Genomic DNA, 25655 nt, shown 5'->3' with positions numbered 1-25655 from the left:
AATGTGAAAAATTTAAGTTTGTGTATCGAAACTGTACATAATGTTGAAAGAAAGGAGGAAATATAAAGTTAACTTTGTTTCTAATTTATTACTTTAATTGAATTGCTTTTTTCCCACCTGATCCCACTCTTATTTTTAAGCAAAACACCAAGTACAATGAAATTAAACATGCATAAAATAAAAAACAAAGCAAAAATAACAAAAATAAAATTAATTTAATTTGAAAAAATGCTAATAAGCATTATAATCAGTCTTGGTTTTGTGCTATGTGTAAAAAAAGTAAAAGTAACTTGTTATTTGTAGTTACATTAAATGGTGAGCTGGAACAATGTTAGTAAATCAAATTGTATTTGTGCTATAATTCTAGTTCTTCGGTATTCAAAGAAATATCAAATGTTACATTTAACTTTTACCCATAAAAATGTAGATCTATATTGCAAGGTTATGCTACCCATAAAGTAAAAGTAAGTACACCTTCATTTCCAAATGCAAAATATTCTAGCTTATTTTATGCTGATTAATATTTGTCATCTCATTATTTAGTTGAAAAATATTAAAGACTGACTGGGTAAAATTACCGGCTAGGTCCTTTATGTTAAAACTTCAAAAATGTAGTAAAGGTCTAGTTTTTAAGGTTCTAAGTCTTTTTGTTTAAAATATCAATTTTTTCCCCTCTGAAGTTATAATATTTTAGAGTTTCATTGTAATTATAGTTTCTGAAGGTATTATTGTCAAATGTTTGAAAACTCCTGCATTTTAGATTGTAAAACCAGAATGGAAGCCAGATTTTGGACCTGCTGAATTCATTCCAAACTGGGGTGCTACAATGGCTGGTGCTAGGAAATTCCTCATTGCATATAATGTGAATGTTTTGGGTACGAAAGAGCAAGCTCACAGAATAGCATTAGACATTAGAGAGCAGGGACGAAACAAAGATGAGGTATAGTTGTACATATTTGATTGATTTACAAAGCATCAATTTTTGGTTTTTTAACTATAAAAAGTGATTATATTTGAGTTATTTTACTATTTTAAAGACTTGCATACTTTGATGATTTTCTTAGAAATATGATTTTTGATTTGATAAAGAATGTTAAAAAATACTTACTAATACAGTAGATTCTCGTTTTACTCGGGGGGTTACGTTCCACGGAAATGCCGTGTAAATCGAAACCGCGTAAATTGAGACCTAATACTAGTGTTTGAATAGGGGATTGATTCTGTCGATAACAAAATACTTCATTCTAGTGATGACTAATTGTATAATAGGTTTAATGTGTACTTATATCGTTTTTTATGCACAACATGCATAAGGAAAACATAAATTAATTTCGTGTCCTGTTTATAAAGAGGAGCTGGCTATGATAGCCTTTTGGCAGTCATTAACAATTTTTCTCAGTAATTCTCTGCAGTTTATTAACACATCCATGATCAGTTGCGTCATTTCCATTATCGAATCTTTCTTCACTAACAAATCGGAAAGATCATTTCTATTGTCAAGGAATGACTCAAAATTTTCAATGTGAACATTTTTGGTTGTGCGATACCGACAGGGCCGGATTTAGGGGAGGGCAGGCGGGGCAGCTGCCCCGGGGCCTCCACAACAAAGGGACCCCCACAATAAAATTTTTACAAAATATCCTAACTTTCACAGGTCGAAAATATCGGATATATACATAAATATCAAAATATTCGGATATATATCAAAGTATCGGATATTTTTGAAAATATAATGATCTTTTCGAACACTGATTAGGAGCCTCCACACTTACCAAATCCGACCCTGGACACCAACATCGGTATCCTCGTTGGTTTTGGCCTTCTTTGTCACACTTCTAAAAGCTCTTCTTCCAGTGAGTTCTGAGCTGTGTGAGTTTAATAACTTTACTTCTAGAAAGAGCTTTGGAACCAATCGCATAAAATGTCTCCAGTGGCCCAAGCTCGATTATTAGCACGCAATATTTAAGAGTTTAGATTTTGAAAAAGGGGAAAATGTTATCTGTTTGTATTGCCTCATCCGCATAAAATAAAATAAAGGTGTCAAGTCTTAAACCGCGTGTAATCGAAACCGCCTAAAACAAACCCGCATAAAACAAGGGTCTACTGTACTTCGTGTAAAAAACTTTTATGTGCTTATTTTATTTATATATATTTTTTAATTTCTTAAAAATAGCAAGCATTTTCTGTAGCAATTTTGTTTTTAAATGTCATTCCTTATTTTTTTATTTTCTTTCCTTTAAAAAAATACTATGTTTTGAGGAAAGGATTATTGGTTTGTATCCATCCATATTTTTACCCTGCTAATAAATGATTTATCAATAATGAAAAAGGAAGTATGGAAATAAAGTTATTTTTCAAAAGGTTGTCATATCAAGATTTTCTTATTAACAGTTTACTTTAAGTAGTTAAAAACGATGATGGAAATATAAGTGGATAGAAAATGATGTTATTCTTATATGTAATGTTATTAAATTTTAATGCATTTCCCATTGGAGTAATTGCAAACTGTGAACTTTTTTTTTTTAATGTTTGTAAGATGTCCTGGTATTCAGTGTCAATTTTATCTATTTATTCTTTTTTAATTGACAAATCCTTGAATTCCGGTGAAAAACCTCAAAATAATTTGCTACAATTTGTTAATGGGCATCCAGAAGGACAACTATTAAAGGTTCAAATAAGTTTAAATATGTAAGGCATCATAAATGTGATTCAGGAAAAAGTTTTGTTCAATTTTGTTCATCAGGGTATACTACTTCTCAAGTGTTGGGGAGGGGGGGGTGATAGTGTCATCTTTGAAAATGAGGAGATTCTAATCAATGTTCAATAAAGCATCAAATCTGCTTTTAACAAAACTGCAAGACCTCTTATCTAAATATATTTAAATTTCATTTGTCTTACCTTGAAGCTGTTGAATCTTCCTTTGAAATCCTTTTCCTCTTTTTCAAATCAGTATTTAAAATGAAAATGAAATTTTTCTTCCGAGTCTCAAAAATTTGATGTGATGTGGCAAATCATGGTATCTCAAATTTATGTTTTATCCTAAAATATATTAATCAAATATATTGTAGCAAAATTTCATTTTTGAAAAAACTTGAAATAATAATAAACTAAGAAAGATTGGTGTACCTTCTTGTTCTTAATATGATCTATATATGACTGATCAGTGAATGAACCCTTAAGCATAAAAATTTGTAACATTATTAAAAATTATAGTATTTGGCATATGTCAGTAAAAATATTTTAAATTATATGTATAACTATTTTTAAAAAATGGGAGCTGAGTCTACCCTAATTATATATTCATATTATTTTATTTTTAAAGAATTATATCTAAGTGTATTTATAATTTCTGTGTAAATTTGTAGCCTGGAAAGCTAAAGAAATGTCAAGCAATTGGTTGGTGGCTAGATGAAGCAAATATTGCTCAAGTATCCATAAATCTCACTGATCATGATGTTACTCCTATTCATACTGCATATGAAGAAGTAAGGCTTTTTTTCACCTTATGTATACGTTTGTTTATTACTTCAGTAGGGGCCGTTTAATGTGATCACTTTGGGACAAACACAGTTTGATAACAATAACTGAAAAGAATCCAGCCAATTATCTTCTTGGATTCTTTAAAATGAGTGCAGCTCGACAGGAGGACTTAAAAGAAGTTCAAAAGCTTTTGGAGACAACAAAAGTTTTTGCTGTGACACGTCAGTTCGAGGTGGTTAACTTTAGGTCCTGTCATTAATAAAATTGTACTCGTATATTCCTCACTGTGCGAATACTTCACCAGTTTTTTGCCACTGCAAAAACAATATTCTTCTACTGTTCAGTCAAACAGCAAATACTAAAGGATTGTAAAAATGTAAAAAAATCCTAAAACATTGGCTCAGCTTCAGTTTTTGGCTGACATTATTCCGACTTTGGAATCTTACTTGAACCTTACTTTGTTCCAAAATGAGGGACCTGTAGTCCATCGATTGTACAGTAAAATGAACGATCTGCTGAGAAACGTTATGCAACGTTTTGTTAAGAACAGTCGAATCAACAATCATGAAGGGCAGCAGCTTCTGGATATTGACATCAGTGTGTTGGATAACTTGAAGCTACTCAAAGAAATGGATGTGGGCATTGGTGCCAGGAAGACTATCATAAAAATCAAAGAATGTAATAGAAAAAATTTGAGGTGTTTTCTGACTGCATTAACTGCGGCCTTAAAGCAAAATCTGCCCATCGCAAATGGCTTCCTCAAAGATTTAAAGATATTATACCCCTTGTTGAGGAAGGAGTCCCTGGATAACACAGTCATTACACTATGCTCAAAGATGCCATCTCTGCAGCTGACAAATAGTCAAATCGACAGCATTGTCAGGGAATGGAAAGTATACCATGTTGACGAACATGTTGAAGAAATAACTGAATCTTCTTTGTGCAACATCAATGATGAAAATGCTGCAGTAAAATATGAAAGAATTGATTCATATTGGTCAAAGATGCTAAAGCTGACATCTAGGCTTACTGGATCAAAAAAGTATGAAAATATGTCCTGCCTTGTAAAAGCTTGCCTTTCATTATCACATGGCAATGCTGATGTCGATAGGGGCTTTTCAGCCAACAATGCAATTGTTTGCCCTGATCGAGCAAGACTTGGAGAGAAAGCCATTATTGGTTTGAAGAAGGTAAAAGATTCAATATGCAGGAGTGGAGGGATTTTAAATATCCCTATTACATTAAAATTGCTTAACTCAGTTACAAAGGCCTATTTGGCATATAAAAAAGTGAAAGAGGAAGAAGCTCTTCAGGCAAAAGAAAAAGCGAAAAGAAAACCAGAGTCTGAAAGTGAGCAAAAAAGAAAAAAAAAAAAGACCTGAAGAAAAAGTAGCAGAAGCGAAGGACCAAATTAAGACCTTAAAAGAAGAGTTCAGTGCTGCTCAAGCTTTGCTGAAAAGTGGGAATGAACGCTTACAAAAAGCTATCAAGAGCGAAAATTTCCTAGAAGTGAGTATAGCATCTGGAATGATTGAAACGGGGACAAATAAAGTCGATGTACTTGGCGAACAGCTTGCCAAAGCTGAGGAAACTTCAAAATAATTTTTTTTGTGTCTTTGACATTAGTAACACTTCCTTTTTAAATCTTAGGTTTCATTTTTATGCTATATGATGTATTTAGTTTTTTTTTTTTTTTTTTTTTTTTGCTGAAAATAAATAATTTTCACTTCAACTGCCAAATTTTATGTCATTTATGACACCTTTTTTTCTTTATCATTATGTTGTTGTCACAATTACGTGTCATAGAAGTCAAAGTCTTCTCCATAAGTTAATTCTTTAAATGATAAAATTTGATAATGTCTCATACATATATTGTGAGTCAAAATTGTGTTCAAGAAATGTTCCTTAAAAAAAAGAATACTCTGACTTCTATAGTATAAAGCAATTGCAAAATATATTTTTACACTTGGTGTTCTGATGGTTTTCAAATGACTTCCGATAGTTTCAAATTAAGAATTGCAAAATCATATATATATATATATATATATATATATATATATATATATATATATATATATATATATATATATATATATATATATATATGATTTTGCAATTCTTAATTCGAAAGCATCGGAAGTTATAGGAATAATTCTATTGTCCAAGTGTAAAAATATATTTTGCAATTGCTTTATACTATAGAAGTCAAAGTATTCTCCATAAGTTAATTCTTTAAATGATATATAATGCCTCATATATATATTTTAAGTCAAAATTGTGTTCAAGAAATGATGTTTATTCTAAAATATATATATATATATATATATATATATATATATATATATATATATATAATTTTCATGTTGTGATGTATGGATACTTGCATTTTATAATATATCAGTTGTTTTGCATCCTATCAGTGTTTCGATAATTTTGATGGTTGAAACCTGTTTTAACATATGCTAACTTAATCATCTTATTTCCTATAGTTGTTCACTGTGTTGCTTGTTTTGAGGATTTTTAGGAGGTCTTAGACAGTTGTTTGTTTAACCTCTCGTTTGCTGTTTTTGAAGTAAAAAATTTTCATATAATGGTATTTTAATACGATTGGTGTCTGCTGATGTTCATATGAGACTTCACTTATCGGAGCTCCTTGCAAAACTTCTAACCCCTCCCAGGAAACAATCCTGGGTGCGCCCTTGGTTTCAGATGATGTGAACAGAGTCCTTTTGGATCCTCTCAGTGTTTTATTTAAGTTATTGATTGTACTACTTATTTTGAGGATTCAACTTGGAATATATTCATAAAAAAGTATTTTAAGATGTTTATGATGTCAGCTGATGTTCATACTGGAGTAAATGTTTATTTTTAAAGGAACAAAAATTGTCAAAATAATCTAGACAAATATATAGTTTTGTGCAAATATCTTGAACAATACAGGTCTGATTGAAAAATAACTGGTCATTCTGTGGTGTCCTTCCTATGTCTTGGTAAATAGGGTCGGACAGTATAATATATGCAAACTAGGTTCTTTTGCATGCTGTAAATGTGTTCACTGTTTTGTCTGTTGGAAAATATTTTAACATATCTAACTTATTCTTGTTTTCTGTACGATTAAGTTATTATTTGTGCGACTCATTTTGAGGATGATAAGGAATTCATATTTAAGATGGTATTTTAAGATGTTTGTGATGTCCGCTGATGTTTGTTTATACAGAAGTAAATTGTTTTGAAAGGCAAGAAATAGTAGCGATAATCCAGAATTCTATTTTTTAAGATCAGGCAAAAGCGAGCAAAAAATTAGCTGAAAATATAGTCTTTCAAAGCATGTAAACTGAAGGTAGATGAATTTCAACACTTAAATCGAAATATATAAATGTTCGGCAATAAAAAATTACAGGAATATGAAATTCTTGTAAGTTGTACCATTTATTTTCCCCCCTTTGTAACTAAGAACAATTGTAATTATCTTATTTTACTAAAAATTGTTCAAAGTGGCACCAAAAAAAAAAAAAAAAAAAGACTTAGTTAAGAATAGAAAACATACAATTGACTTTGATTTGGTTTGATTAAATGTTTTACTTGCATTGAAAATGAAATTTGACATTTATCAATATAAGTTGATTTAATTTTTAACAGAATCCAATTCTTTCTTAAAAGTAATTGTGTTTCACAAGAAAAATATGGTGTCAATATTATTGTTTTACTGTCTAGTTTTCAGTTAGCGAACTCAGTCAGGAGTATTGCAAAAACAGACCAGAAAATATTGTTCGATTTTTATTTTATTTGTAAGACAGTATCACCATTTTCACCACATAAAAAGAATGTCCATTAGTGCATAGAATGAATATTCAGGAGCAACTTTCCCCAAAGTTTTCTGGAATCAGATGAGATTTTTCCTCAGTTTTTGCAGTTTTCCTTGAAATTTTTTCGTGAGCTTTCGCATACCAACTTTTTGAAAATTGTGAGTGGGTCATAGTCATACAAAATGCAATGCAAATATTTAACTGCACAAAATACTGTAACTTCATTCTACTATGTGTTTTGCTTGTGAAAAGTGTATTAAAATTCCTGACTTGATTATATGTAAGTTCTTAATTTGGATTCAAATGAACCAATTTGTTAATAAAAACATTTGAAAGTAGATTGAGAGTCTCTCTGTTGAAATTTCATTGCACATTCTAAGTATTGTTCCTGTTTTGACTGTTTTCAAAAGAATCCATTTGGGGGTTTTTAAATTATTATTTTGAACTTGTGAAACTAAAAAGACTCTTCAGTGAGCAACTTATGTTTATAGATTAATTATGGACTGTCAAGAATTGAATTAGTGATACAATTATTTTAAGAAAGATTTGTGTACACCTACAAAAAAATTTGTCTCATTAATAAATATTATTTTTAAAGGAGTACGCCTTAGTTGCAATTTAGTGCAATTTACAGTTTTACGCTCTTTTTTAACATACTGTTGATTTTGTGTGGATTTTTGAACTTGTTTATTTGTATATATTGCACTAATGTCTGGTAGTAGTCTTATTACATGATTTCAATCGAATAGTAGTATTGCGTTTTAATGCTATACTTGCCAGCCTTGTCATAAAAATTCCTATATTGATATAACTGAGCCTTTTTCTGGCATGCTGGTTAATGCTGGGTAATACGGTAATTTTGTTCACTATGTTTAAAGGAATTGCTCTCATTCTTCTTTGCAAAATTACAATATTTTTCTGATGTTATTTAATAATTTGTATGTTTTGCTAGGTTTGTAAAGGGGCCAAAGACCTGAAACTGGCTGTCACTGGATCACAAATTGTTGGTGTTGTACCTTTAAAAGCAATGCTGCAAGCTGCAGAGTTTTATGTACATAAGGAAAACCTTTTTGTTTTAGAAGAGGATCAAAAATTACATTTGGTATATTTATTTAAATTTAGTTCTGTGTTAATATCAATAGCTGTTTGCATATTTTGTTTCACTTAAGGGAAATTAAAAGATTTTATTTTTGGTATTTTGCATAGGACCTTATCTTTAAACGTGTTTTACTCAAAACTTGAAAATGTCCGCTTACATCTCTTTGCTTCTCACTGCCTCGTATACAAAAAGTAAAGTTTTTCTTAACAAGCAAACATTTTTTGTCTGTACTTCATTTGTACAATGTTAGCAAAATAGTTCACAGACTTTGTTTAATGTCAAGTTGATCGATGTTCTCTTACAGGCAATTCACAGATTAGGTCTGAATTCCTTGGGTCCTTTTAATCCAAAAGAAAGAATTATTGAATATATGTTGCCAGATAGTGATGTAAATTCTTTAACAAGTAAGACAGTTGATGACTTCGTCAAAACAGTTGCTGCTAGAACACCAGCTCCTGGTGGCGGTTCAGTTGCTGCTGCTGTTGCCGCCATGGTAAGATTAACTGTTAAATTTTTGTTAATGTATTTAGTTTATTTAACCACTTAATGCATTTCCCCATATCTGATACAGGCGAATGTTTACATCAAAGTTGCACTTGCCCTTGTCTCACACAGACGAACTTGTATCCTGCATTATTTTATTTCTAATGCACATCTGAGATCCCCTCTAATAAAAATAGATAGGCTAGAACATTGATTCTTAACTGATGGTCCAGCGAACTGACTTGCCTGGTCCTCAGAAGTTTTTGTTTGTTCATGTGAAAAAATTTTCCTTACTCAGAAGAAAAAAAAAACACCTTTGTGGTAATATTATTAATATCCTATACAACATCTTTTACTTGAATTTTATGATTAATTTTTGTACTTTTTTTAGGATTTTTTGGCAATATTTATTACTGATGTATAATCATTATAATAATTATTTGCCTTATTTTTAGCATTTAAATATTTTTTGTAACAATTATTTAACAGGAAAGTGATATTTATGTATTTATTAATTCATTGTTTACAATCACTTTTTCGTAAAAGAAAAAGAGGAAAACAAAAGAAACCTCAGCTGTTCGCAAAATGTTTAACAAATTCCGAGTCCAAAGTTTTTTTTTTTTTTTTTAATAATCTTCTATTTGTTGAAAAAAAAAATCACATGTTTTTGATGGACCTCAAATGCAAGTTTTTCTTGCTCTTTTTTTTTGCACAAAATAAATAAATAACAAAACAAATAAAAAATAATTCAAGAAAAAACATCACCAGTCCATGAATTTTTTTTATTTTTTTTTTTTTTTAGAAGCATATGCTGGTCTGCATATTAAAAAAAGGTTGAGAAATGCTGGGCTGAATCATACTTAAATTATTTACCAAAGATGGCGCCAGTATGCTATCTTTTTCTTGGATAAAATACTATTGTAAGAACTATAATGTTGAACTTATTGTCTTACCGTGCTTCAAACTGAAAGGAGCTAATTGTGCTGCCCTCATAAATATTTAAACAGAATAGAATTTTAAATGATTTCAATGTGTTGCAGAAGTAAATAATACTAGTATTGGTAGGCTTTGGCTTATTTTCAACTGTCTATCTTATCTGTGTTCAAGAAAATCTTTTTTACTTGGGCTCTGAATCTTCTATAACCTTATAATTGAGTTTTTGTTTATTTCTAATACTTTTTTCTGTCACTACAATGCATTTCTTTTTTTCAATAATGAGTTCTATATTTACTTACTTTCGTTGATAACTATTTTTGGTAGGTATATTTTTGGAATGTTTTGTTGACCCTAGAATAAAAGAAACACATTTTTAATACAAAGCTAGGCAAACTCCAACTAGCTAAGATTTTGACCATCCTATAATCATGTTTCATGTTTTGTTTCAACGAAATGTGTTTGTATCTGCTGCTTTTCTAAATTCTTTTTTCTATAAACTTTTCATTTATTTAGGGATCTGCATTATCATGTATGGTTGGCCAAATGACTTACGGCAAACGTCAATGGGAAAGATATGATTCTCAGATGAGGAGAATCATTCCTATTATGTATGACACAATGAAAGAATTGATGAATTTGATTGATGCAGATACATCAGCTTTTAATGATTACATGGTAAGATATTTTTTAGGTTTTTGAGGTTTGTTTGTAGTAGATTATCTGTGTTTATGATTGCAATATAAGGACCATCCTATATGTCATGGAATATAATAGCTTGCATGTTTTTTTTCCCCCGTGACCTAAGTGTAGCACATGACCAAGCACATCACTGAGGGGTGTTAGGAGGGACAATTGCCCAACCCCTGGCTTTGAGAAATCAATGCATTTACACACTAATAGATGTGGTTTTTGTTGTTTATATATATATATATATATATATATATATATATATATATATATATATATATATATATATATATATATATATATATAAATATATATATATATATATATATGATTTTCAAAGAGTTTATAACTTTTGAGCCCCTTTGAAAAAATTTCAAATGATATTCCTGCATTTGGCAGGTCCCCACTCTATTACCCATTTAGAAATCTGACCTTAAGCCTCTTGGCATTGTTTCACTTAACCTTCATTTTCAACAGTGCCTATAACTTTGCCATTAACAGAAAAAGTATTAATGATCCCAGAAAACCGCACTAACAAAATCAATAAATATAACAAACAACAGGGCTCTTTAACAGGACCTTGTAAAACAATGCTTACAACATATATCCACTGAGATTGTTATCCGTAACTACTGCTCTCTGTTTCCTCTCATTTAGGTCACATTTCTATTACATAAGTTATTCTTCCTTCCATTTCAACGTAAGCATGTTTGCTGCAAAGAGCGACTTAGAGTTCTTTATTGAAAGCATTTTGAAAGATAATATAAACACTTTTTGTTATCTATGGGTGTGACAAATTTGTCATATGAAAAAAGAAGTGATGAACCCTAAAACCAAACTGTAAGCCATTCTACAGAAAATGAGTAGTCTTAATTTGGATTGGAGTTTCAAAATTAGACTAGTTACCTTTAGACCCTTTTCCAAAAAGGGGCATTACATTAACCAGCTTCCAGTTCAAGGACATTTCCTCCCAAGTTATGAGAAAAGTTGTAAATATTGAAGAAAGCATCCACTAATTTCTCTGCACATTCTAGTAAAACTTCTGAATAAATATAATCTGGCTCTAGAGCCTTAATTGCTTAATGGTTCTTTAATGAGGTATTATTTCATTATAATAATAATTGTTGCTACTAATTAGCTTGAACACCTTTGCCTGTTCTGTTTGATTGTCTTTATCATGTTTACTTTACAAGCTTTTACATTGAGCTAAAATACCTTCACAATTTATTGTATTTTTTTTTTCTTTATTCTTTATGAGATTTAGTCTCATGAACTAACTAAAACTCATTTATCTTTATAAGGCTGCTTTAAAATTGCCAAAAGAAACACCTGAAGATCTAGCTATGTAAGTATTGTTGTCATATTAATAATGAAAATGTATGCATTCCTGTTTTGGACATAACAATTAAATCATTTTTTCAGATGCATAGTACTTCTCTGACATTTTCTGTGTAACTTTTAAACTTATAAAAGTATTTTTGTTATTGATGCATGTATTATTCCTGAAATAAATTTAGAGCATCAAAAAAGTTATATAAAATTTTTATGTGACTCAATGCCCCTCAACAAAATAAGGATTTGTCATTTTTCTCTAACATCAAGTACAAGTTTATGAAAGCACTATTGATTTCTTGCTTACTAAATATCTCAATGCAAAAACATAATGCTGGTTTCAAAGCTTCTTGTAACTCCTCAAAATTAATGGCAAAATGAGGAAAAGCTCATCAAAATGGAGGAGAAATGATAATTGCGACTGCCAAGGAAGTTTTGAAAACCGTTTTACACCATCCAACTTGTCCGAGGTAATCAATGTTTCATTAAGCAGCTATATAGTGGGGGGACAGATTAATAAAATGGCTAAAATGTGGACTCTTTGAGCAAACTTTTAAGCATTCACCAAATTTTGCCTTGGAGTTGATGAACCAACCTTATTGAATAATGAATCTTTACTGTTGGCTATTGTCACTGCTCTTCTGCAAATCAAGATACCAGATATTTTAGCTGCCCATTGCATTGGTCACAGACAGGGTTCGAAAATATCTGATATTTTGATAGATATCGGATATTTTGATCCAATATTTTCAGTCAGCACAAACTAAAGTCTTCGAAATAGTAAATGCATCTTCAAATCAGTTTTATTACATTATTATTATTACAATGTGTAGACTTAAAATTAGTGTTTCTTTCATTATTTATGTCTAATAGTTCATTTTACATTTTTATCAATTTTAATTGAGTTAATTTAACATCAGCTGTTTTATTTATTTTACTTCTGTTAGCTACTTTTACACATTTATGATTCAGAAATAAAAAATATGCATTTGTCGGTGCGCAGTCATAAGACATTTTCTTTTTTTCTGAACAATGTTTAATTAATTATGTACTTTTGATATGAATTAAAAGTATTACATTACTAATAATTTTATGAATATAAAATACAAATAAAGAAGGAATATTATATTAATTTAATATGTTAATGATGTATTAATACATCATAAAAATATGGCACATAATGTTTTGGTAATTTTTAATAATAAATGGACAATATTACTATGACTAATATATTTTTTATATTGAAGATACCGCAGTTGAAAAAATAAATATCGAAAATATAAAAATATTATAATATTTTTAAAATAAATATCGGATATATATCGTGATATATATTGACTGATATATATCAGCGAACCCTGGTCACAGACATTATTTAGTTGTGAGAAATCTTGTTTGCATCAGGTATTGCAATTTGTTACCTCTGCTGTAAACAAAATATGCAGTAATTCTCTCAACTATAGATTATTAGGACAGCATGTGAGGGGAAGAATTTATTTCGCTTGGAGAATTTATATCGCTTGGTGTTAGTTCATCCCGAGGTTAACTGAGTCTCCAAAGGTTCCTGCCTGAAAGAGTTCTGAACTCATTTTGACACCATACTTGAGTTGATCAAAAAGATCACAGGGAGAAAAGTTTCTACTACCTAAGCTCGAGGCTGCTCTCTCAGGGCTGATTTCTTTGCTAGTTTGATAGAATTAATCAACAGCTTTAAGATGACAAACTCAATTTGATCACAACTGAATTCCTTTCTTGTTCTTCCTGACTGACTGATCACAACTGAATTCCTTCCTTCACTTCCTGAACTCTTCCGATCCTTGTTTTTTTGCTCTTAAAAAACTCATTTTTTGAAGCAGAATTTCGGTCGAATGGATTCAGCCAGTTGACAATCATGTCAAATTTACATAAGAAAGCTAAGTTTGGTTTGGTTCTACTGGGTTTAATGGCACAAGAGCCTTCGTAAACTAAAACTTTTTCCGATGATACACAAGTTTACTCTCAATACATTTTCATTAGAACTTCTCTAAGCATTTAAGAATATTTTATTTCAGAAAGCTCTTCATTGGTTTGTTAATCGTTTGTTGAGACAGCATAGGTTCAGAATCAGAGGAAATTGATTAAACTTCCAACCAACGAAGTTTTGACAACAACATCCAGGATGCTGATCATTTCAGTTTAGCTGCAATGAAATACTAGTCACCTCTACTCTAAACTGTAGACTATCTTTGAAAATTGTTTTAACGGCCTTTCTCTCTTACAACCATGTTGAAAAAGGATTCAGTTTTGTGACAGATCTATATAGCGTCAAAAAGGGGGGGGGGGGTGACAACGAAAAAAGTGGATTTGTCTTTTCATCTCGCTAAAAATATCAAACTTAACTTTAAGAACTGGCTGTAAAACACCAGCCATGGCCTTGTTGTCACATAGATAATTGATAGTTTATTTCACACAATTTATTTAGTGAGAAAAAGATTTGCCTGCTCTTTTTTTTTTTTTTTAAGTTTCAGAGTAAAAAATGTTTTAAGCATAAGTGTTTTTTTTTATATTAGTCATTTTGCAAACTCTTCAGGGCAAAAAAAATAAAAATAGAATTAAAAAGTTCAGTGTAAAACTATTGAAGAGCATTACTCCCCCTACCTTTTCCCTCATTCACAAAGAGGGTATTGAAAACAATTTTACTCCTAAAGGGGGCGGCAGAGAGAATTGAGTGAGGGTTGGTTGAAAATCACTGCTTTAAACCATCATAACTTTTTTGAAATTCTGACTTTTCTGATATTGATATTACATTTGTTTTTTTGTGGCAAACATAATATAATTTTGCTGAAATAATACCTTGCATTTGAAAATATTCTGTTGACTTATCCTCTTCCTGAAGTCTCATTTAATTTTTGTCTCAAACTGTTATGGTAAATGTTTAGGTTAAGTGTTTTTTTTGCAAGTATATTTATGTATTTTAAAAAATAGGATGCATTTTATGTTGTAGGAGAGAAACTGCAATGGAGGCAGGACTGAAGAAAGCAATAACTGTACCCATGTCTTTAGCAAAACATGTTAGCAAGTTGTGGGAACCTCTCAAAGAGCTTGCTGCTGTTGGAAATTTTGGCACAAAGTCTGATTTGCAGGTTGTAGTCTTAAACGAAAGATAAAATTTTAATTGCTCACATTTTTGTAATTTCTAATAGAGTTAAAGTATTTTAAAATTACATTTTCGACCGTATGTGCAATTACAAATCATGAATATCTTAAACATAGGCATGCTGTTTTGAAATTTTCTGGGGGAGCAGAGCAAAGGGTGCTTATCAAATCAGGAAAAAAATAAATAAAATAAAAAAAGAACACCCACCTGTATGGAACTAGAATAAATTTTAAAAGCAAGGATGGGGGGGGGGCGGTGCAACTGCCCCTCCTAGCCCACGTAAATAACAGACATAGTTAATCATCTTAAGTGCAATTGTTCATGGTGTACACAATTTAAATCAAGTGATTAAAAACTGATTTAAATCAGATGATTAATTTTAAAAAAATCATTGATAAAAAGGAAATATTTAACAAATAATATAACTTCACAAAGTATTATAAGATATTTATAATTTTAATTCATAAAATTAAAAAGTTGTCCCTGAAGTAATTCAAAATAGCTACTTTTAGTAGACCCAAATTTTCTCTTTTTTTAACTTAAACTAGTATCTTGCTTTATTAAAAATTAAAACCAATTGCAGTGACTGCTGGAAGTATCGGACATATCAGCAACTGCTCATATCAAAATCAAAACTTAGTTGAAGTGAAATTTGCTTTTTGTTTTGCACCTGTAGCTCTAATTGAGTTAATTTGTTAATGATCATATGTTTTGCTTTCATTATCTGCAACTATCTTAAATGAAGAATTCTGGTAGTCTAACAATATTTTGTCCATCCTGCCAGATATACATAATTATATTCAAGCAGATATTTTGAAGTAGCCTTTTCAGTGAATTTCTGAAACCCTTGATTAAGAACTGGAGGCAATGAGTAATGAATAATAAATAAATATTTATACATTATATTAGTTATGAATTGCCAATTTAGTTTATAATTTGCATGCGTGCATTTTTAATTGTTGCTGTGTCTTAAGGTTGGAGTTCGTTGTTTGGAAACTGGTGTCCTTGGTGCTTATTACAATGTTACCATAAATGCTGAAGGCATCAAAGATGAAAAATACAAAAATGGGGTAAGCTTTTCTCTCAATTCCCATCTTTTTTTTCAATTCCTTAACTTTTGGAACCATTTGATGCCCTCAGATCGAGTAACTTTTTCATCTTCTATCTCTAGTAGGAGAAATTAATCTCTAGTGCAAAAGTAGAATTTGTGTACATTTTAGTCTGAAGTGCTGACGCGATGTCTGACCACTTTCCTGCCAAGGAAAATGTACAAGATCTGCTCCCAAGAGAGCGCTAAACTTATTAGTTTGAGATGGGGGAAATTCTCAATTAGCCAAATGAAACTCTGAATTTTAGCAACTGATAAAATATAAGCTTGTGCACATATTTCTTATGAAAAAAGACAACATACCTCATTAAAATTGTAAAATCAGAAAAAAAAATTGCAGTTTGCAACATACAGTCTACAAATAAACAAAATTTGATGAGTAAGGAATTTTTTTGGAGATCATAGTGATTTGCTATCCTTCATTAGGGCACCCGCATTCACTCCCCAGTAGAACTGTTTTTACATGTGATGTATTCAGTGCCAGATCTAGTCATAGGCAGATTTAGGACTGAGTTCCTGGGGGGGGGGGCAGGATTTTTTTTAAGTAACATTTTTATAGCCCCCCCCCCCTTCCATGTTTTTGTCTGTTTCCTGTGATGCATAAATCCATGCTTTACTTTTTTGTGTGTCATTATCATCATTAATGTGTGTTTTCATGCTGTCCTTTTTGAATTGACCTTAAGAGAGGGAGCCGGTATCAAGAGAGTGACGCAGGGCTCCATTTTAAGTGGGAAATAGAATATCTCCAATTTTAGGGGGCCGGGGGTTTCTCCACTGGAGGAAATTTTGCAAAATGGATATAAAATTCTGCATTTTGAAGCCTTATAAAGGTTAATTGGATAGACATAGAAATTGATAACTAGATTATACAGTTGTACAGTATTATTCAAACTTAGTAAGAAACAGGCATTTTAAGTTTGAAAGAAAAATAAACTATAGATTTCTCATTACAATAACCTTTTTTAAATTATAAGTAGTGCAGAAAACGAAAAAGAATAGAGGTAGTGCATACATATTTTTTTTCCCTGGCTAAACAGATTAACAACATGCAGTAGAAGTAATTGGAGCCCACTTTGCTTAGGATTTTCAAAGACTTATCTAATTATTTTCAAGGACTCTAGAATAAATAAAATTATTTAACGCATTTCATTTGTGCTTTCCAATCTCTGATATTTTAGTACTTGATTGTAAATTTTTACAGTCCTGTTCTAACTTTGTGAGAAATAGCTATTTTAAATTTAGAAGAAAGTAGAAACCATAGATTTCTCATGACAACAACTTTTATTCAGTTGCAAGTGGGGCAAAAAACGAATAGAAATAGTGTGTATTTTTTCCCATATGCAGAAGAAATAAGGTAAAAGCAATCAATACAAAATAATTTCCAAAATACTGCATTTGGGATTGAATAAATAGCAAGATATGAAACATGTGAGTCACTAAAATTTATTTCAAATAATATGTTACAAACGAGAGAACCATGATTTTTACATTTTTAATACAGGATGTGGCTAGGAGCTGAATTTGACACATTTTGGCACTCCTCCCCCTCTACCAAATTTTAGAAATTTTAAAATTTAAGGTTTGTAGCCACACGTTTCCAAATATTCAAGTTTTCAAGCACTTAAAAATTAAATTAATTTTTTCAAGCAATTTCCATTTTTTAAGGAACGAATCATGAATTTTTTTTGGGAGTTAGAGACCAACCTCAAAGCAGGGGCCCTAAGCAATAGCTTGTTTATTTTTTGGAAAATTCGGCCCTGTTTGTAATTTACTCTTACCTGCAAATTTTTGCTTGATTTTTTGTAATTTTTACGAAAATACGTCAGTTTTTACGGTTAAAGGATTTTTACGATTTTACCAATCTTTGTTAGGTTTTTATAGACTTTTATAAAATTTTAGCAAATTTTTCCAAAACTTTTGATGACTCAATTATTTAGATTTCAATAATGACAAGGACTGACTCACTTACACTTAGATGATTATGACTTACCTTACTTTTTGAACAGTATTTATAAAGTAAGTAAAATTGTACTCTCCCTGAAAGTAAAAAGATTCATTTAATCAGAATACTCAGATAACTGAAATTTATTCAGTTTGCGATAGTATTTATTTTCTCTCTCTCATCTCTCTCTTTCTTAAAAAAAAAGAAGAAAAAGAGAAAGAGAAGGAAAAAAACTATGCTTTTTGGAATTTTTCAAAAGGCCAATTAATCTACTAAGAATATAAATATTATGCATAAATATACTTGAAATGTGTGGGCACAAATCATAACAAGTAGATCGTTCTGTTAGCGCGAATGGGGGGGGGAGTTTTTCCCCCTTGCTTTAGGTTCTAATTTGCTAAAATATTCGTCAATTATTATAAGTACTATTTGTATTTCATTTTCGTTTTTTTCCCCCCTTTTCTCTTCTCCCATCAGAAAAGGACATTCGCTTTTCTCTTCATTTTCATTGAACTATACAAAAAAGAAAAAGTCATGATTTTTTTGTTTAAAGATTTTGGAAGATGTTTTGTTACTATGTAAAGTCCTCCAAAAACTGGAGACATTGCTCCCTATGCCCCCCTATAAATCCACCCATGCCCTTCTGAACTATTCAGAAAAGAAAAAATAATTATTATTTTATTTAAAAAAAATTTTTTGGAAGATGTGTTGTTACTACATAAAGTCCTCCCAAAACTGGGGGGGCATTGCCCCCCTCTGCCCCCCCCATAAATCCGCCCATGGATCTAGTGGGGAGCAAGCCAGGGCCCTTGTCCTGGCTGACAACTGCTGGGAAGCAGCAAATTCACCCTATTTCGGTGTGTGGGGGGGGGGGCGGGGGTTGAAACTTGATATAAGAACTTTAAGCAAGATGTGTAAGGACGGCAGTTTCAAGATTTGCCCCAGCTCGGAAAAATCAGATCCAGCACTGGATTTATTGGGAAGAAAATAAGCGCAAGTTTTGCTGGCAAAAAACTTTACTTTAACAAAATAAAGAATAAAAGAAAAAGGGAATATACGACATATTGCTTTCTAAAGCTTTGGGAATAATTTTACTCGCAGTGCAAATGCTAGTATTTCTTTCGGAAGGTCGTATATATACACTCCAGCCAGTTGACACATTGACTGAGCAAGACATATATATTCCCCATTCTGACTTCATACATCCAATTATATATGAATTTATCGAGTTAACTTTTATGAATTTGCTCTCACATATTCAAACTTTAGGTGGTAATAAAGTATTTAAGTAGTTTTCTATGTGCTAATAAATTATTCTGAAACTATTTAACTTTGTTTAAATCCTACTTTAAAGAAAAATTCATAAATGAGTAGTGAAGAAAGTTTATAACAAAAGGTAGTTAAAATAGTTATGACTGTTTTAACAATAAAGAATGTATTTTAATACTTTATTTTTAATTCTATTTTAATAATTTATGTTAACATTGTAAGATGTTCAATTATTAAAATTCAGTATACTTAGAAGAAGAATTACTAAAAAAAAAATTCTCTCTATAACAGACATGTTAAATGTTTAAAAAGTTACTAGCAAGAAATATAGATTTAATATTACAATGAAAACAAAATTTCTAAAATGATAGCAAACAAATAAAATTCAAAATCCATTCATCTGTAACATTTATGACTTTAAAAAAAATTTCTTTGTTGCGGTACCAGCTTTCTATTTCTTAGAACAATTTAATTTCAGAAAATTGTACTTTCTCAAATTTTTACTTGCTTTGTTTCAATTTAGTTGCATTAATGTTGTCTCTTAAAAAGAAAAAAAATCTTGGTTGAGTTAAAACTTCCTTTTGCTAACTTAATTAATTAACAAATTTTGATCTTTTAAAAAATACTATAATGATTACATTTGTGTCAAAAATCTTTAAAAAACACGAGATCTTATTCAAAAACTAGAAAAATGAAGACTGATAAACTAAAAAAAAGTTTTGTGCAAAACTTGATTTCTGGCTTTGTATTTTGAATGATTCCAATTTTCAAATTTTATAGGTCCTGAATGAAATAGAGCAATACAGATTACTTGCGGATAGAGGTTGCCAAGAAGCTTTGCAAATTTTACAAGAAAGAAGAGCTTAAATAACACAACACAATGAATTGCTTGATTGGTTAATGTCATTCCTAATCTTGTAAAAAGTGTTACATTGTAAATTATTATCAAAATGCTCTGTACTAGCCATATGTTTATGTGCATACAGATGTGTATGTGAGTGCAACCATTTAAATTCTTTAGTTTACTACAAATTAAAAACTAAAAATATTAGGACATTTTTATACTTTTTCATGCTATTGGTATTTATAGCAATATGTATTCAACATGTGCCAACATTAGAAATAATTTCGTATTATGTAAATTTTCAATGTTAATTGTTATGTTAAACATTCTAATGAAATATATGCACATACATTTAATGGCTTCAAACTGACTTTGCATTAAAGTTTTATAATACTAAAAAAAAAACTTCACTGCACAAAAGTTTTTTTGTACACAAACTATATCTTGTTTCATTGTTCAGGGCCACTGAGAGGGTATGTCTGCCAAGTCGGAAACTGATAGCCCACCCAGCTGTGGAGGGGGTCTGGTTCTGGGCTTGGATTGTCTAGACCAGGGGTCAGCAAGCAGTTTTGAATGAGGTCCAGACACTTCTGGAAAAATTTTTTAGATCCTTATTTTACACTAACCATTAAAAACTTGAAATCAGTCACTCAATTACTTCAAAAAGACTAGAAAAAATTATAAAAATGTTGTTGTTAACATAAAAATATTTTAAAATAATTTTATTTAATGTAAATTTATACTTCCAAAACATCTTTGTAAATACAGTTTTTGACCTTCCACGGTTTTGCGCCAGGACTTCAGTTTGTCAGTTGCCGACCGCTGGTCTAGACTGTAGAGTATAAGGTTACAGATGGCGATGAAACTAGCATGGTAGCTTACCTTAGCTCTCTGCAGCCCTGTTTTTCTTGCAATTATTTTTGTAGAATGTATTTATTTTCATAGGATTTTTTAAATCTTCATTTTGGTGGAGCAGTTGGTGCTTTTTAAAACTAGTTTTACTGCTTCAGGAAAAAGGTGCATTTTTTAAAAATAAAATTAGTATGTGATAATTTAAGAAATAAAAAATTGAATCTCAATTGCATCAAAACTGTGCAAACTTCTATCTATACAAGATCGATGTCAAGCATCAAGTATCCTTAAAATAAATAATGGATATCCTTCTTTGTTCATAAGAAAGCGTTTAATTACCACTATAAATAGATGCATCCTATATGTACAGAAAAGTGGATCTGGAATGTTAGATCTGATTATTTTCTAGTAGTTTATCTAACCTTTGTTTTTATGTACCTGCCCTGCCTCTGTGTGTGTGTGTGTAGTGTATCAGCTATCAAAAATGTAGAAAATGCAGAAAATAGTTATCCAATAAAAATTTCTGTATTTATCAAAGAGACATCTACAATTTCTAGTAAGTAATTTTCCTACTACTTAAATTTATTATTTTTAGTGTATAAAGTTACCAGATTAGCTATTTTATATTTAATTGGACGATTGCAGCTAAGTTACAGAACTTTTTTTTAGTACTAATTGATATAATGTGTGCCAAGTCAAAATAGTGAAATGGCTACATTAAAACATAATGTGAGTTTTATTTTTTAACTGTTGAAGACAAGCTGAAATATGCTTTTTTAAAGAAGAAAAAATGAATAATCTTCTCGAAAATCAAAATTGGAAAATTCTGATTCCATGGAACACTTTATTTTTTATGATACAAATTATTTTTTTTAATATTATAAATAATGTGTTTTGGTTGTAAAATAAGTATAGTAACACATTTTAAATGACAGGTATAACGCATAACAAAGAGTCGAGTGCAATAAAAGCATACATATTTGAGCTAATATATCATTTTAATGTTTTACTGTACACTGTACAGTTAGACTCTGATAAAAAGACTTCTATTCGGTTGAGGCTTAAACTATTCCATTCGTTAAAATAGGGAAGAAGAGTTACCGATACTGATAGTTGGAAAGTGCCGTATTTACACGGGCTTACTAGGCTATAGCCCAGGACGGCATAATTGGAGGGCAAGGGCCTTTTTCCCATGTCAAAATAAGTAAAAACTTTTTTCATTAGTCTTAGAGCCATATGAGTGACCACATTATTTCATCATATAGCTATGGGGCTGTAATGCAAAGGGTAGTTTAATTTTTTGTAATAAGTTTTCAGCCCATTAAACCTACTGCCACCAAACAATACTATTTATGATAATCTGATTTTCTATTTATGATAATCTGATGCTGTTGTGTAGTGAAAAACCATAGAATCTGATGTAGGTAATCCATTTGTTTTTTAACTAAAAACAAATGGACTAGATCTCCAAACTCTATGAGAAAGCTTTAACCCTGCTCATTTTTTAGCATTTCTGTTCATGATTCTGTTGATTTTGATCAGAATCCTTTTTTAAAAAATGAGTTTAAAAAAAAGCTGATTTAAATTTCAAAAAAATTCAGTTTAATGTTTTTAAAAAAAAAATGTGATTTGTTTTCCAACTCCGTAATTCAACATCCCTAGAGGGCAGTCAGTTTCAAAAGTCCAGAGCCGCTTTACATCCAAATACGCCTCTGTAGATGGGGTTGTGCCAATCTAGGGATTTCTCCTTTTTCAACCCAAGCAAAATTGTGGATCCAAGCCAAAAGTCTTTTTATCAGTGCCTAAGTACAGCTTTCCTAACTGTTATATTATAATTATTTTACATTTTAAAAATGAAATCTGTCATAAAACTGACTTTCACACAAAACAAAACAACAGATGAACTTGATTTGCTTTTCCTAATTGGATTGATTACCTTGTGTGGCAAAAAAAAACCTTTCAAAATGCTTCTGACATTTCGTCAGCTGATTCTTATGTAAAATGACCCTCTGAATCCGAATATGACCTCCGTTTTACCTCTATAACGTACCTTTTTTTTTTTAAAGTCCCCCAAGTTTTTCAATTTTCTTTAGTTTCAGAGCAATTACTTTTTTTTTTCGAGGTGAAAGGAGCTAAGATCATGGACACCAATAGCAAAAGGGGTAACTTGGGGGGTATACCCCCCCCCCCCCCCCGCCCCCCCCCCCCCCCAAATACTGGAAAATACATGAAAAACGATCTTTTTATTCTGCTTTTCTAAAAAAGATGTTTTTTTTTTTTTAAATTTGGTGCAGAGTGAGAGTATAAGACTTCTTTCTATGACTAAAAAATTTTTTTAAAAATTAAAAAAGAAATTAATTTGAATTCTGCAACTTTGAATTCATATTATGTGTTTCGCAATCACAAGTTGCGACAGGACCTTACTCATTGGAGTTATTGTTTTTAGAAACGACTCCTGTGCGCCGATGCCTGCCCCTCCTCTTGAGTAGTTACGTGTGTATAGTTGTGCGTGTGCGTAGATGTGTGTATGCTCGTAGGCGTGTGTGAAAGCATGTGTGTATGTACGTGAAGGCGTGTGTGTGTAGGACATGGACGCCACCGACCATGAGAAGCGGGTTCCGGGGGAAAGTGCTGAGGACCAGAGGAGCCGCGCCTGCAGAGAACGGTTTTGCGGTGGAGCTGCAGAGGCCAGTGGCCCAAGCTGAAAAAGGAACCACAACGCCAAGGACGGTCAAGTGAGAACAATAAGCAATCGTAATTGCTCAAAAAAAAAAAAAAAAAAACGTCTTGTGAATGTTGCACCTTGTATACGAGTTGAATCACAGGTTTTCATTCAAAAAGACATTCTTCTGGATGATTCTTATGTAAAATGACCCCTTGTTTCCAAACAAGACGACCTTTCCCCCCATCACGTCCCCTTTTTTAGAACCTCCCCCCTCCTCTGATTCAGATCCCTTTTTTTTTTAATTTGGAGGGGGAAAAGAGCATTACAGTAACAGTAAACATTATTATGAATGACTACAGATGTGCAAAGCTAAAAATCTTGTGCATATGTAGCAAAAAGGAAAACATGGGAGGCACTCCCTCCTCCAAACACACTGTGTCAGCAAAAAAACTCTCAAATGCTTCTGAGGCTATTTCGGCTGATTCTTCTGCAAATTGACCCCCTGAATCCGAATATGATCTTCTTTTTCACCTTCACATACCTATTTTTGTAGAAAAGCACTCCTCCCTTTTTTTAATTTGGAGGGCAAGTTTTGTTTTTTTGCAAAATATGCACAAGATTTTGAGCTTTGCACACCTCTAGTCATTCAGAATAATGTTTACGGTTATTGTAATGCTCTTTTCTCACTTCAAATTAAAAAAAAATGGCTCTGAATCAGAGGAGGGGGGAGATTCTAAAAAGAAGGGCGTGATGGAGGGAAAGGTGGTCGTATTTGGAAACAAGCGGTCATTTTACATAAGAATCTGCCAGAAGAATGTCTTTTTGAATGAAAACCTGCGATTCAACTTGTATGCAACATCCGACATTCACAAAACATTTTTTTTTTACATCGCGAAATTTTTTCGGACATGGGAGTCATAGAAACGAGTCTTATACTCTCAGTCTGCACTGAAATTTTTTTTTTAAAAACATCTTTTTTAAAAAAGCAGAAAAAAAAGATCATTTTTCATGATTTTTCTAATATTTTGGGGGGTATACCCCCCAAGTCCCCCCTTTTGCTATCTTGTTGAAGTTGTTTGTACAGGGTCCATTATGAAAGTAATGAGCATAATGTTATTGTGACGCGACGATAGATAGCAGCACGGTAAAACCGGCTGGGAAATGTGGTGCGGGATATGACCTTTCAATGCATCCAGTCGTCAGTTGCTTTCGAGCAGTGTGAGCGGAGATAAGTGCCTCCGCTTGAAGTATGTTTTCAACTTTTGTAACATAACGCAATGGAGCGTTCGCTTGAACAATGATACGCCATAAAGTTTTGCGTGGGGTTTGGAAAAAATGCAACCGAAATATTCCAGATGCTGCAAGAAGCCTTCAAGGACGATTGCATTTCAAGATCACAGTCTGGGAAGTGGCACAAGGCATTCAAAGAGAGCCAGGAGGAGGTCCCCCCCCCCCGGTGATCCCTCACCACCTTACAGTCCCTACTTAGCTTCATGTGACTTCTTTTTGTTTCCGCGACTCAAAAGAGAGAGAGAGAAGAAAGGAAAACATTGGGGAACCTTGGGAAACATCCAACACCATGTTACAACGTTCCTGAGAGGCATTCCCTTGGAAGAGTTTCAGGGTGGCTTTCAGGCGTAGCAAACACGTCTCCGCAAGTGTATTGATGCAGGAGGAATGTATTTTGAAGAATATTGAACATTTGTACAAATTACGATCAATAAATATATTTTGCCAGTAAATGCTCATTACTTTCATAATGGAACCTGTATCTCCAAGTCATGATCTTGAACTTTGAGCATCTCTTGCCCACAAAAACTATGTTAGCAGTTAATATAAAGCTCCTTTAACCTCCAAAGAAAAAATACTCTGAAACCAAAAAAAATTGAAAAAAACTTAAGGGGGAGACCTTTAAAAAAATTGGTACCTATAGAGGGAAAACTGAGGTCATGTTCAGATTCCGGGGTCATTTTACATAAGAATCAGCTGACGAAATGTCAAAAGCATTTTGAAGGG

General features: G+C 31.7%; 1 protein-coding gene across 1 annotated transcript in view; it reads left to right on the top strand.

Moving 5' to 3' along the window:
* The window catches only part of LOC129222489 (formimidoyltransferase-cyclodeaminase-like), a 32718-nt gene extending 12567 nt beyond the window's left edge, over positions 1-20151 (top strand). The window contains exons 5-13 of the mRNA XM_054857003.1: positions 761-940; positions 3366-3485; positions 8239-8388; positions 8690-8878; positions 10318-10479; positions 11793-11836; positions 14807-14945; positions 15934-16029; positions 20059-20151. Of these exons, the coding sequence (XP_054712978.1) occupies positions 761-940; positions 3366-3485; positions 8239-8388; positions 8690-8878; positions 10318-10479; positions 11793-11836; positions 14807-14945; positions 15934-16029; positions 20059-20145 (1167 nt within the window). The 3' untranslated portion in view covers positions 20146-20151. The remainder of the gene's footprint in view (positions 1-760; positions 941-3365; positions 3486-8238; positions 8389-8689; positions 8879-10317; positions 10480-11792; positions 11837-14806; positions 14946-15933; positions 16030-20058) is intronic.
* The last annotated feature ends 5504 nt before the right edge of the window (positions 20152-25655 follow it).

This window comes from Uloborus diversus, chromosome 5 (genome assembly GCF_026930045.1).
Source record: "Uloborus diversus isolate 005 chromosome 5, Udiv.v.3.1, whole genome shotgun sequence".
NCBI lineage: Eukaryota > Metazoa > Arthropoda > Arachnida > Araneae > Uloboridae > Uloborus > Uloborus diversus.
Note: the sequence above shows the minus strand (reverse complement) of the source record. Positions and strands in the feature narration are given on the sequence as shown.